We start from the raw sequence: 15,711 nt of genomic DNA, 5'->3' as shown, positions 1-15,711 counted from the left end.
TTAGTACTTGTTTAAAAAGACCAACAAGATGTAGAACAATATACAAACTACTTAGTTATACCAACGGTTATACCATGAAAATGAAAATATATGTAAGAGAGTAATATTGATGTCACGGATATGTGAAGAACCCGAAATATTCGATAATCAGTTTGGGTTTATGCAAGGCAAATCAACAACATATGTATGTTTCATTACATAGTAGAGGAGTCGATCGGCACCGACCTCTTTAATGGATAAAAATTATTGGATATGTAATTTAGTATGCTAACAATTATAAAAAAAACAAGGGATGCCCGATCTAATTTTGTTCTTCTTCTTCTTCTTCTTCGTCTAGCCATTCACGTCCACATCTGAACATAAGCCTCTTCAAGTCTTCCTTTCCATTGTTTTTTGTTGTACGCTACCCAATTTTTCCCGGCAGTTCGTTTCAGATCATCTGTCCATCTCATAGGAGGTCTGCCTCTGGGTCTTTTGTGTTCGTATGGTCTCCAGGTTAGAATTGTTCTGTGCCATTTGTTAAGATCGCTCCTAGCTACATGTCCAGCGTATTCCCATTTCAATTTTAGTGATTTTTGTACCACATCGGTGACTTTGGTTTTCTGTCTTATCCATGTGTTTGTTTTTCTGTCCTTAAGTGATATGCCAAGCATTGTTCTTTCCATCGCGTGTTGAGTGACTCTGAGTATGTTCATATTCTTTTTTGTGATTGTCAATGTTTGTGCCCCATATGTTAATATCGGAATAATGCATGCATCAAAGACTTTAGATTTAAGATGTAGTTGAATTTGCTGATTTCTAAGTATATAGTTCAGTTTGCCGAATGCTGCCCATGCTAACTTTCTTCTTCTTTTTATTTCTTCCGTTTGAACTTCCCTATTTAGTATTATTTTTTGTCCTAAGTATATAATATATTCTTCAACTTTTCCTATAACTTTGTTGTTTATTATTGTCATCGTTTCTTCGGAGTGCATGACTTTTGTTTTATTTAAATTCATTTTCAGTCCTATTTTAGAAGATTCTGTGTGTAGTTCTGAAAGCATGGTTTGCAGTTCTTGTAGGTCAGTAGCTATCAGGATTATGTCATCCGCAAATCGTAGATTACTGAGATAGCGGCCATGATGTTTATTCCCTTATATTTCCAATTTAGATTTTTAAAAACGTCCTCCAAAACTAAGGTGAACAGTTTGGGTGATAGAGTGTCTCCCTGTTTGACTCCCCTGTTTAATGGTACAGGGTTCGAGTATTCATTTTTATTTAGGTAGTATGTAGCTGTAGCTTGGTTCATAGTTTCTTTTATTAAGTTAATATATCTGCTGTCTATTCTACAATTTTGCATTGCGTTTATTATGGCCGTGTGTTCTATAGTGTCGAAAGCTTTTTCGTAGTCTACAAATGCTATAAAAACTGGAAACTTGTATTCGTTACATTTTTCTATTAATATTTTTGTGGTTAACAGGTGATCGGAAGTTGAATAGCCTTTTCTAAAACCTGCCTGTTCATATGGTTGGTATTCATCTAATTTTCTTGTTAGTCGGGTAGTTATGACTTTGGTGAGTATTTTAAATAGGTGTGACAATAGACTGATGGGCCTGTAGTTTTCTAACTTTCGATTATCACCTTTCTTGTGTAATACGATTACTTTAGAGTTGTTCCAGCTCTTAGGGATTTTGCCCTGGTGTAAACAACTGTCTATAAGCTTAGTTATTTACAATTGCAATGAGTTCCTTACCTCCTTCTAATATCATATCTGTAGTAATATTATCTTCTCCTGCAGCTTTATTTCTCTTCATGTTTCCCAATGCTGTAGTTACCTCTGAAATTGTTACTTTTGGCATTATTTCCGATCCAACATTTTTTATTAATTTCCGTGCTGGTTTCATTTCATCGTCTTGTTGATGTGTTCTGTAGAGTTCCGTGTAAAATTCTTCTATTCGTTTCAGTATGTTTTCTCTAGTTGTAATTTCATTTTCGTCTTTTCCCATTAATGATATTATCTGACGTCGTCCTAGTGTCGGTCTGATTTCAATAGTTGTTGTTATTAATTTTTCTTCTTCTTTTCTTTTTTGTTTTCTGATTCCTTTTCTAATCTGCCTATTAAGTTCTCTATATTCTGCGGTTCCCTTTTTGTTAGATTTATTTAAGATCTTCCTTTTTTCTATTTGTTGTAATATTTCTTTATCTAATTCATTGTGTGTTGTTTTCGGTTTTTTCAGTTGCAGAATGCTTTTGTTCAGTGTTTCGGTTATAAGGTTATTCAAATCATCAATATCATTGGAGTTTATCTGCTGCATGTTAACTTGATTTAATGCATGCATTATCTTTTTATTAAATTCACTATTTTTTATTTCTTCAGATGTCCATTTGTATCTTTTTTCATGTATTCTTTTTCTTTCTAGTTTTTTGTTTATTACTAGTTTTGTTCTTATTAGTCTATGGTCGCTTCCTAGGTCAAACTGATTTAATACCGATACGTCTTTTACTAGGTTTCTATTTTTCGTTAAGATATTTCATTCTTTGCCTTTTTATCGGGGCTCATCCATGTCCATTTTCTACTTGGTTTTTTATTGAAAAAGGAGTTCATTGAGTACATGTTATGTTCATTCATGAAATTGAGAAGCATTTCTCCTCTATCGTTTCTTTGCCCGTAGCCATAATTGCCAATTAAATGTTCATAATCTTCTTCTTTTTTGCCCAATTTAGCATTAAAATCTCCTAATAGTATTTCGTAGTTTGCTTTATTTGTTTCTATAGCTGTTCTTATTTCATCATAAAATATTTCTACTTCTTCATCGTGGCTTTTGGTTGGGGCGTATACTTGGATCACTTTCAGAGTGGTTCTTTTATTAATTCTGATGATAAGGTATGCTACTCTGTCTGATATGGGCTTGAATTCTTCGATACACTGTGTGAGGCTTTGTTTTACCAAGAATCCCACTCCAGTGTATTCGCCACCTTTATGCATAAAATGTGTGCCATTTTTTAGTATTACATACTCATCACTTTTTCTTCTGGTTTCGCATATACCCAGGATATCCCATTTTATATCCTTTAGCTCATTTTCTATTTCTGGGAATCTATTGTCGTCCGTCAAAGTTCGAATACTGTAAGAACATAGCCAAATTGTCATCTTGTGGCAGCCGGGTCCTGCCCAGGGATTCTTGGCACCCCCTCTTCCGTCTGTTGTTTGATCGCTGCCTTGATCAAGACTTTGGGAAGTGCTGGGGACTGGGGGCCTTTTCTTTTTTGTGCTATCCATTGACTTGAAGGTTTGGACCGTTATCTCCTCACGCTGGTCCAGTGCGGGTTGAGGAGGGAAGGATTTGGGTAGGTTTGGGTTGGTGGGTAGAATATAGGGACTAGGAGCCGCTTCTCTCCCGGAAGAGGATTGGGAGAAAAAGCCGAGCTCGCGTACGCAAGGGCAGGGGCGCATCCCTGAAGCAGACTTGTCTTTACTGGGATCGTAAAGAGAGTCTACCCACTACCCCCTTTTGTTCTAACTGTAATTAATTAGTAATTAAAAATATATAGACTTTTTTATAAATGTTAAAAAAATCGACCCGGGCATACATTATTTTAAATTTTCTAAATCATTCTAAACAAAAAAGGTAATTTTGTAATTTTTCTCTTATGTTGATCGTTTTGAGTTATAAACAATTATTTAAAACTGAAAAAAGAACGAAAGATGAAGATTTTCAAGGCTCAAAAACACAGGTAAAAAATATTATTTTGTAATGATCAAGTACCTTAATTCAAGTTCAAACCTTCTTCTATCAGGTGCCGATAAAAACTTTTGCGATATTTTATTCTAAAATATGCTTTTTTAATTGTTAATGAGGAAGGTTCCTTATGGGAAGACGGGCATTAACAACTGAAAAACAATGTTTGAAAATGAAATAAGGCCAAAATGCTTATCAAGAACTGATAGAATAAGGTTTGAATTTGAATTTAGGTACTTCGTAATTTCAAAAATAATTTGTTTTACTTGTCTTTTTGAACCTTGAAAATCGTCATCGTTCGTTCTTTTTTCAGTTTGAAATTGTTTATAACTTGAAAACGATCAACTTGAGAGAAAAATTACAAAATACATTTTTTGTTTAGAATGATCCAAAAAAATCTGAAATATTATCTGCCTGAAATTTTTTTAATTATTAATTAGTTATACTAGGAACAAAATTAGATCGGCCACCCCTTGATTTTTTATAACTGTTAACATACTAAATTACATATCCAATAATTTTTATTAATTAAACAGATCGGTGCCGATCGACCTTATATCACTGGTATTCTGAATTTAAGATTATTTCATGTAATCGAATGAACTATTTTTCAATAAAGTCGTCTCAGGAATGGACCTCCAAATTATTGACATCATTTTTAAACTTATCTAATTTAAAATGTATATAATGTGTATTTGTCTGAATTGTAGAAATGAAGGAGACAGATAAAACTAGATTATACAATAATTTTTTGTAATTAAGTAACAAAACAAAATAATTTGTTTCATTTGCATTTGGGGAACGATTTGTGAAGTGCAAATCTAAACGTCAAAATAAACGTATTTTAAACTGAAATTGTGGATAATTCACAATAAAAATAGTAAATAACATCTTCTCCAGGGTGCGAAGACGGGTCCGGACAAATAATCCCCGGACAAATAATCCCGGACAAAAAATCCCCACAAATTATCCCGGGACAAAAAATCCCCGGACAAAAAATCCCCACAAAAATCCCCACAAATAATCCCCACAAATAATCCCCGGACAAATAATCCCCGGACAAAAAATCCCCACAAAAAATCCCGGACAAAAAATCCCCACAAATTTTTTTGGACAAAATATCCCCACAAAAAATCCCGGACAGAAAATCCCCAAGAAATGTTTGCAGTCGAATAGTTCTCTAAAAGTTTTCCCGTGAATGGTGGAAGATATGGGAAATAAGCTAAGGCTGTGGGAATCATGTTGTAATTGGCTTAAATCTTTTGATCACTCTGCTTTGAGTAACTCTGTTCAAAACATTGTCTATTCATGATAATAACTGATAACTATACTGAAAACAATAACCTTGATTATACTAATGTAAAAAATCCGTTCCACGCATCGCATCGCCATGAAAGTTATACCATTATCGCCATTTCGATTATTTTGACTTTTTTGTTGGTTTTGGGAATACATTTATGTTCATTACTATTCGATATCAGGTTTTTAGAAAACGTAATTGAGGATCTGTGTGCATCCATAAAAAAACTTTAAAAATTTATCCATAAATCAAACCAGTCATGGCTGCATGTGGGAGAGGCCAGATGGGAGAAGGTCTGTAGGGCGGCCTAGAAAAAGATAGAAAGATGCAGTCTGGCGGCCTAGAAAAAGGTTGAAAAGTTATAACGCCATTGATGATGATGATGACTAAATATTTTTGACGTTAAACTTACAAAAAGAACAGAATTTTTTTCATTACTATCAAGATTATCGTTTTCTGGACCAGCAGTTATCATCACGAATAGACAATAAGTACAACATGATTCCCAAAGCCTTAGCTTATTCCCCATATCTTCCACGATTTCGAATTCGACATTTGGTAATCGAAATTACAATGTATGCTTAATTTTAATCGCTAATAATTATTTTCGTGCCGAAGACTGGTTTCATGGCGATTGCTATAACTCTCATGCACTGAAGCTGAAAAACATTTGCGTCTATTGCATTCACGGGAAAACTTTTAGAGAACTATTCGGTAGCAAAAAAATTTCTTGGGGATTTTTTGTCCGGGATTATTTGTGGGGATATTTTGTCCAAAAAAATTTGTGGGAATTTTTTGTCCGGGATTTTTTGTGGGGATTTTTTGTCCGGGGATTATTTGTCCGGGGATTATTTGTGGGGATTATTTGTGGGGATTTTTTGTGGGGAATTTTTGTCCGGGGATTTTTTGTCCGGGGATAATTTGTGGGGATTTTTTGTCCGGGATTATTTGTCCGGGGATTATTTGTCCTAGCTTCGCGAAGACATATCATTCTCCACGGTGAGAAGACACATTAGTGAACACTTTCGCATTCATCAATTTACGCAGTTCTTCTTCTTCTTCTTCGTTTCTAATTTTTAGCAAACTGTTTTACCTTCGTACAAAATATATGCCTTGATCATCACTCTTCTCGGTAATGTGCCCATTCTACTCTTTTTGTAATACAAATTTATTAACGTTTTCGCCCTTGTACATGTGCCTTATGTTTTTGCTTATTTCTCAATATTAATCCCAACATCAAATTAATTCGATTCCGATAATTGCATTTCTATCATCGTCACTATATTCCTAGTGATAGTCCGGCACTATTGTAAGGGAGAAAAGTATGCTAAATGTGCAGTCACTCGAGCGCTTTAGGGACCTATTGGGTAGTGAAGAGTAGGTTCTAAAACCAAAAAAAGTTAAGTAAAGTTTTCCATTTTAGTGGGAACTTTCCATTTTTAATTTAATTTTCCATTTCCAACAATCGTTTTTCCGATTATTGCGCCATTTATGCATAATTCGAAAAAATGTTTCAAATAAAAGTGACTTATTTTTAGGTAAGGAATCCGAATCTGCAATAAAAAATGGGGGCTCCTATTTAAAATTTTAAAGTAACCCCCACCCCACCTCCGTGGGGGTCGTGTTTGGTGCCATTCGATAGATTTTTCAAACATATTTAATAAGTGTATTTTTCAGTTTTTCGATCTGATATTCATTTCGCGGAATATCGTGGGATTCGTATATAGAATTTAAAATTTAGCCCCCACCCCTCTCCGTGGGGAGTCGTGTTTGGTATCATTCGATAGATTTTTGACAAATATTGAGCACGTATTTTTTAGTTTTTAGATCTATCGTTCATTTCGCGAAATATTCGCTTTTTTCTTGTGCAACTTTGTGACTCACCCATTTCCTTACGCCCCGCTTAAGTCGTCAGATTTTTGAAATGTACACTATTTTGCATGTACTTAACTTACCTTATCTTAATCTGACGATTTCGAGTTTTTCTAAGGATACATTTTCTTTTTCGGACCCCCCTTAACGAACTCCCCTGTGTTTAGAGCCAATATATGGTAGAGGTACATCTACAGGGTACCAGGTTTCTCCCCATATGATAATCTGACGCGCTCGAGTTACTGCAAAAATCCCCGCTTGGGCTCCCCTACCATAGGGTCCGCTGTCCGCTTCTCTATCCAGTCCACTCCTACCGCTCCTGGTTCAATCCAGAATACAGAGGGTCATCTGACACGGTATTGATGGTTTTCATGTCTCTGTGTTGTCTATTGAGCCAGAGCATTTTAGGTCGATCAACTGTATTCGTGTATTCTATTATGCATCGGTCCAATTCAGTTTTAATTTTTATTTATAACTTGTTATAGCCAAATTAGTAACAATCTTCCCCTAAATCTTACATTTTTTTTAAATCACTATATTTATACTGATATCTATATACCATACACGTTTTTTACTAATATACATATAGGTACACTTATTTAACACATATGTACATTTAATATATTATCAACTTACAGATGTAGCAGCCTCATCTTCCTTTATATTATCCAAGAGTAAGGGCTGCGTTGACCTCGAGTGTGGCATAATAAACGAGGTTTCCCAATTGTCCGAATTATCCGGTAACAATTTTTCGACTGAAGAAGTCGATTCAATTTGGTCAGGAGTGGTGGGGTTTATGTGATTTGGTATTAGATAGTCTGAGGATGCAGGTATAACCTTAAAGAAAAACAAAAAAACAATGCTTTTGGTAGCCACGTCCTAAGTGGTTTCTTTTGGTAGTGGATTAAAATGTGTTAAATATGAACAAAATTTCATAATTTAAAGAGTTAATATAAAATTAATAATTTTACGAGCACATAATATGTGAAAATATCATTAAAATAAGAAAGGTAAAATTCACTATATCGCACTATATTATATCAAAATCATAACTATCACAAAATAGGCAAATAAAATATTCAGGTGAAATATTCAAATAAGGTAAATAAATATCATATCAAACATATCAAATATTGAGATTTTTATCATAAACAACATAAAAACTGTCTTACTAAACTAACTACCTAATCATCTAATAACTAAGTCCTCTCTTTAATGGATTAGCTATATTGATAAATAAAAAACAGGCTAATACATTTCTATGCAAAAGGAAACAAGTTCAACACGAGGACAAAAAGAGTGATGGAAACGTGTGAAATAAAAATAGTCCGAGATATCACAGAAAAATCATTATGGGACAGACAACGTAGCACAGACCTCAGGCAAAGTTGTAATATAGAGAACATTATAAGCAGAATGGGAGAAGAAAGACTGGTAAAGATAGCACGAGACAGATCACCAAATGGCCGAAGGAGTATAGGAAGGCCAAGGAAGAGATGGAGTGTCAACCTGGATATCTGATGAGGAGGGATCCGAAGATGGAACAGGCGCGAGCCTATTAAGGAAGCAGGAAGAAGAAGAAGAAGAAGAACATGAAACAAACAGTTTATTGTCTAGTTAATCCACCCTGGGTTAATCATGTTTAGATTGCAGACTGCATAAGAATTAAATATTTAATAATAAAAAGTAATGAAATTTGCACTGTTTTAATAAAATGGATTGGCGAATGAATTTAATGTCCGCAGTCATATAAACCCAAAAAAACAACAATAAAATATTTTAAGTATTGATTTCTATAACGTAACTATATTTTTAGTCTCTTGTTTTATTTGTAACTTTCTTAGTTTTGAAACAACTTCGGCTAAGAATTAGGAATTAAAAGTACCTGCTCATAATAAATTAGATAAAGCTGCCAATAACATGTTGACTTTATGTACTGTCAAATTCCTTATGATGAAGGCTAGAGTCCAAGGAATTTGCTGGGGTAGCGAGGAGTACGGGTATTAATTTGAGAAATTTGCTTTACACTAGTCAAATCTTGAACCCTATAATAGGTACAATAACCATGTGATTCGCATCGACAAAAGACGAAGAAGAAAATAAGTGAAAAAAGCGAAAATAAGAAAAATAAAGAGGACACATAAAGAAAAAATGCATTTCACTTACCAAATTAATATTGGGTAATTTAACTAATAGAGGTGGTGGCACAAAAGTATCAATTTCTTCCGCATCGATCGAAAATTTATCTTCACATCTTAATTTTCAACGGAAAAGTGAATAGAATAAAAAGCGCAGGCCTTTTTATAGAAAAATATTTAAATAGAAAGATACCGTTAATTAACTGTATGGTCCGTACGGTCTTTGGGCTTATTTTTAAACATGAATTGACGGAACTGAAATTTACCCAACTAACGGCAGATTTTCGGCACTTTCTTTGAGGGATTATTTACGATATTTGCAAACAAAAAACCACTGACAACTTTAGTCAAAACAGCGAAGTGGGTAGTTCTAACGGGAAAATTTATGATAGCACCCCAAGCGGTAGATTTATTACAAAGTTTATTACGGGTATTACAGTCGGTACACGACAATTAGACCGAAATCATTAGACCGAAAGCAGTAGACCGAACTCATTAGACCGAAAAGCACTTTACCGAAACCTCACTAGACCGAAGAGCATTAGACCGAAATGGTAAATAAATTTAAAAAGTTTGCAGTAAATCATGCTAAGATTTTGTGTATCTGTCTTTTTGTTTATTGTATTTTTTTTGTATTAAGTATTTTATATATAGACTGTGTAAATTGTTACTCTGTACAGTCTGATATGAAATAATTTTTATCCGTTAAACAAATTAGTGAAGGTAAAAATAAATTAAGGGTAGAGTGACGTTAACACCATTTTAACTGTTTATAATAACCATCCAAATAACATTTAGTTGTAATTACATTAGTCTTATCTCTTTTACTGCGACAAGTAAAAAGAACTGCTTTTCGGTCTTCTGCTGTTCGGTCTAGTGAGGTTTCGGTAAAGTGCTTTTCGGTCTAATGAGTTCGGTCTACTGCTTTCGGTCTAATGATTTCGGTCTCTTTACAGTAAACCATTACAGTCAGTACTGATGGACCTAACTGGACTAAGTCAAAACAGATAAGAGGGTGATCGATAATGAAATCGTGAGAAAATATTTACCGAAATTAAAATCATGCATTGGGTGTTTTTTTTTTAATTTAATAAGATAAACGAATATTAGACGAAATATACTGTTATTTTGACACGTTACAGTATTTAAGCGACTTTTATTTTTGAAATAATTGTGGCTGAATACGTTGAAATACTTTCTTAAAGTAGTTAAAGTACCTAAATATAGTAAAAAATAAGACATGAAAATAATCAATGACGACGGTAACAGTTTGTTCATCTAATTTATACTAAATACTTAACTTGTAATGAAGATAGTTTTTATGGCCTGGATCCCGCGTACCAAAAAAAGTTTATTAATAGCAAGCTGTTATTAATTTGTTAATAGATTAACGGTATCTAGTAGGACAAACTTTGATGTACGGGAACAAAAATGTAACGGGGCAAAAATTTGACACAAAAAAAAGAATGAAAGCAATTTATTTAATTCAAAATACATTTTACTGCTGTCAGAAAACAGGTAAAAATGTTTATTTTACAAATAAACATTGCTTTTCGCTTAAATTCAATGTTCAAACTGTGCTAAGAGACAGGTGGGTGGCAGCTATTGAATTTAAGCGAAAAGCAATGTTTATTTGTGAAATCAACATTTCTTTCTGTTTTCTGACAGCACTAAAATGTATTTTAAATTAAATGAATTACATACCTTCTTCTTTTTGTCTTAATTAATTAAATTCAAAATGAATTTTTCTTGACACCCTGTATAAAGAATTGTGTTAACGTATATATTACTGAATAGAGAATTAAATAACCTTTGAAATGAGCTATCGCACAACCCCTACTCTCTTTTAAAAAATCATCGATTGCGTCATCACGCCCAGATCGATGGCGTGACTATTAGGAGATATATACCAAAAAGTCATAATTTAAAAATAAAAATCGACCTGTCTCAGGATTTCTCTCTAGATTTGCCGATTCTCGGGATAATGAATTTATTCCAACTCTAACGTCCTCACTGTATAATATGTATGTGAAAAAATGTTTGCCCGACGAATATGTTGGGCATTTTAATAAGTCCGACACGTAGAGCATGTCAAATGACAGGAATTATGTTGGTGATAAATAGCAGTCTGATTTTTGCATGAGAGTGTAATGAAAGGTTAACAAATCAATTGGAAGTTCTGTCCGGCAAAATACATGGGACGTTTTCGTAGTCTGACGTTTGAAACCTGTAACCTGTTCCACAATTAAAACTTCCCCTGTTCCAGTATTCCCGTACATCAAAGTTTGTTCTACAGTAATAGACACCGTTAAGCTATTAATAAATTTTCAGCTTGCTATTAATAAACTTTTTTTTTGGTACACGGGATCCAGGCCTGTTAGCTCAAGAAATAAAACTTGAAGTGTAAACTTTACAAATGTCAATAGGGCTTTTCAATGCTTCTCATTTGTTTCGGACATTTGTCATATGTCGTCGTATACTAATACAAGAATAAAAAACCGCTAAACGCCGTAAAAATGAGTGGCGCATAAAATATTCCAGCTACAAAAGATCTGATATGAATGTTACGTGGCGCGAAAATGGATTTTCATTTGATGCAAAACAAAATTCTAGTTTTATTTTAAAAGATTTTTCCATAATATTTGCTAAATTTGAAGTAAACGCGCCACAAAAGAGTAACTTTGATACAGTTTGAATTTTGAAACCCTTTTGTGGCGCGTTTACTTCAAATTTAGCAAATATTATGGAAAAATCTTTTAAAATAAAACTAGAATTTTGTTTTGCATCAAATGAAAATCCATTTTCGCGCCACGTAACATTCATATCAGATCTTTTGTAGCTGGAATATTTTATGCGCCACTCATTTTTACGGCGTTTAGCGGTTTTTTATTCTTGTATCAGGAGTTTTTCAAAGTTATTTATAAATTAAATGTATGAAGTTGAATGCAATGTTCCTCTATTACACGTCAAGCTTTATAAATGGTCACCTTTGTTGCATTATCTCCCAAATCATCTAGTGTCCATCGAATGTACACTAGATTTTTTTCTATTCGAAATAGATTGAAAAAAATATATATTGAGATGGCCGGTAAATGAAGTCGGATTGCCCGTTGCCAGATCAAATTTAGCGTCGTAACCACTACAACTCATAAACCATTTGGGGAATAATCGTTAATTGGATTATACTTTTGTATCTTAATAACTTCTCTAAACGGCTTAACCGATTTTGATCAGTAAACATGAGTTTGAAACGTATTGACCAGTAGTATCTGATGGATCTAAGGTCAAGTATGATAACTGAAGCTATTAGGTACAGGAATTATTTAGCTTTCGAAACCGTTTTTCCCACAGAAAATAGATTTTATCATATTTATGAAGCCTATAACCTAAAAATTTGAATTTTCCCGGATATGAGGTATACATCGTTAGATTCGTCTTGAGTCCTTATACAAACGCTAAGTTATTGGCACAATTCGTACGTTGAAATGTTGAGTAATTGTCGAAAAACCAAAATTTTCAAAGTTTAGTTTTTCAGTTTTTCGGCTATACTCAGCCGTGTGTATGTCTGATCCTGACGGCTTGGACACCATTTGAAAGCTTAAGTCAACACTATTAATTTGATATATTTGCGGTTCTCATGCCTCTTCTTGATCCGAATATATATACCCCCCAAAAAATATGCCGTTTTGTACCTACAAAGTCCTATAGCTGGCTTATGAGTGGTCAAAAGTCACAAACTACACCGGTTCTAAATCGGCCCTGACCCCCTCTTTAAATACAGAGAAAAAAATATCAAATCGGTTTAACTTTCAAACACACATACATACATATCCACAAACATTTTCCCTTTTTTAAATAAAAATTGAGTCACATTTCTAAGCTCTATAACTTTTGAATGGTATAACCGATTTTCAAAATTAGACATGCGTTGGAAAGGTAATGATCAGTTCTATTAGAAACCGCAAAGGTTGGACTTAAATTTTCGAAGTTTTTGGGAGTTTTGGGGACCAGAACGAAAAACAGACCCTAAATAGGAAGGGCCGTAAAATCGACACCCTTGGACCAAAATGGATGGTTGACATATGAATGGGTGAGTCTTTTTCTGAACTTGAAGATGGGAGTTGGCACAATTTTCAATTCAGTCAGATTTAGAAAATTGAAAATTTCGTGTATATAATAGTGTCGCGTGTAGGGGGGTGTATTTCTGCGCCACTGGCGAGAACTGCCGTTATCTGGTAATCTTTCCGATATAAAACTAACAGCTTCGATAACTAATAAATCGAAAACTATTAATTTTATCAAAAAAATGTATAATGAACATTTTTTGTTTATAATTAATATTTTTACCAGCATTTGCGGTCAAAATATAAAAAAAAATTTCCACCCTCGAGATGAGGTGGCAACTACCCCCTTGGTAAAAGCGTCTTTCGGCATCATATAGATTTTGATCCTTGGACTATCCACTACTTATTGTCAAATTTTTAAACAAATCTATCCATTCTGTAAAAATTGCGAAGTGAAAAATTTCAGTTCCTGGACTAATTATACCTTTGAAGCTCTATAATTTCTGAACGGCTTACCTGATGTTGATCACTAAACATGAATTTGAAACGTATTGACAAGTAGTATCTGATGCATCCAAGATCGAGTATGATAACTGAACGTATTACAGGAATTATTGAGCTTGAAAAACCGTTTTTCCCATAAGAAATAGATTTGATCATACTTATGAACCCTATAGCTTAAAAATTCGAATTTTCCCAGATATAAGGTATACACCGTTAGACGCGTCCTGAGTCCTTCTACAAACGCTCAGTTATTGGCGCAATTCGTAGGTTGAAATTTTTAGTAACTGTCGAAAAACCAAAATTTTCAAAGTTTAATTTTTCAGTTATTTGGCTATGGTGAGCAGTGCGTATGTCTCAGCTTGATCGCTTAAGGGCCATTTGAAAGCTTAACTCAACCCTATTAATTTGCTGTATTTGCGGTTTTCATGTCTTTTCTTGAACCTAAGATATATACGCCCAAAAAATATGCTATTTTGTATCTACTTAGTCCTCTAGCTAACTTACGGGTAGTCAGAAGTCAAAAATTAGGCCGGTTCTGAATCGGCCCTCACACCCTCTTGAAACACAGAAAAAAAAATTCAGATCGGTTTAACTTTTCCACATACATACATACATACAAACATACATATCCACAAACATTTTCCATTTTTTAAATAAAAATTGAGTCATATTTCTGAGCTCGATAACTTTTGGATGGTACAACCGATTTTCAAAATTAAACATGCGTTGGAAAGGTAATGATATATGCTATCAGAAGCCGCAAAGGTCGGGCTTAAATTTTTGAAATTTTTGGGAGTTTTGGGGACGAGAACGAAAAACAGGCTTTAAATGGGAAGGGCCGTAAATTCCACACCCTTGGACCAAAATGGAGAGGTAACATATGGATGGACGAGTCTTTTCGTAAACTTTAAGATGGGATGTGGCCCAATTTTCCATTCAGTCAGGTTTAGAAAATCGAAAATTTCGTGTATATATATACAAGAATAAAAAACCGCTAAACGCCGTAAAAATGAGTGGCGCATAAAATATTCCAGCTACAAAAGATCTGATATGAATATTACGTGGCGCGAAAATGGATTTTCATTTGATGCAAAACAAAATTCTAGTTTTATTTTAAAAGATTTTTCCATAATATTTGCTAAATTTGAAGTAAACGCGCCACAAAAGAGTAACTTTGATACAGTTTGAATTTTGAAACTCTTTTGTGGCGCGTTTACTTCAAATTTAGCAAATATTATGGAAAAATCTTTTAAAATAAAACTGGAATTTTGTTTTGCATCAAATGAAAATCCATTTTCGCGCCACGTAATATTCATATCAGATCTTTTGTAGCTGGAATATTTTATGCGCCACTCATTTTTACGGCGTTTAGCGGTTTTTTATTCTTGTATCAGGAGTTTTTCAAAGTTATTTATAAATTAAATGTATGAAGTTGAATACAATGTTCCTCTATTACACGTCAAGCTTTATAAATGGTCACCTTTGTTGTATTATCTCCCAAATGATCTAGTGTCCATCGAATGTACACTAGATTTTTTTTATTCGAAATAGATTGAAAAAAAATATTCAGATGGCCGGTAAATGAAGTCGGATTGCCCGTTGCCAGATCAAATTTAGCGTCGTAACCACTACAACTACATAAACCATTTCGGGAATAATCGTTAATTGGATTATACTTTTGTAGCTTAATAACTTCTAAACGGCTTAACCGATTTTGATTAGTAAATATGAGTTTGAAACGTATTGACCAGTAGTGTCTCATGGATCTAAGGTCAAGTATGATAACTGAAGCTATTACAGGAATTATTGAGCTTGAGAAACCGTTTTTCCCACAGGAAATAGATTTTATCATACTTATGAAGCCTATAACCTAAAAAATTCAAATTTTCCGGGATATGAGGTATACACCGCTAAATTAGTCTTGAGTCCTTCTACAAACGCTAAGTTATTGGCGCAATTCGTAGGTTGAAATGTTGAGTAATTGTCGAAAAACCAAAATTTTCAAAATTTAGTTTTTCAGTTTTTCGGCTATACTGAGCCGTGTGTATGTCTGATCCTGACGGCTTAGACACCATTTGAAAGCTTAAGTCAACATTATTAATTTGATGTATTTG

General features: G+C 33.9%; 1 protein-coding gene across 2 annotated transcripts in view; it reads right to left on the bottom strand.

The window, feature by feature from the left end:
• The window catches only part of LOC114330435 (leukocyte tyrosine kinase receptor), a 366,482-nt gene that overhangs the window by 13,514 nt on the left and 337,257 nt on the right, over positions 1-15,711 (bottom strand). The window contains exon 21 of one of the 2 annotated variants that reach the window (XM_050652706.1): positions 7,528-7,728. The exons of the other annotated variant lie outside the window; for it this stretch is intronic. Within the exon in view, the coding sequence (XP_050508663.1) occupies positions 7,528-7,728 (201 nt within the window). The remainder of the gene's footprint in view (positions 1-7,527; positions 7,729-15,711) is intronic. 2 annotated transcript variants of the gene reach the window in all.

Source organism: Diabrotica virgifera, chromosome 6 (assembly GCF_917563875.1).
Source record: "Diabrotica virgifera virgifera chromosome 6, PGI_DIABVI_V3a".
Lineage (NCBI taxonomy): Eukaryota > Metazoa > Arthropoda > Insecta > Coleoptera > Chrysomelidae > Diabrotica > Diabrotica virgifera.
The sequence above is the reverse complement of the archived record's forward strand: the minus strand, read 5'-3'. Positions and strand labels throughout refer to the sequence as shown.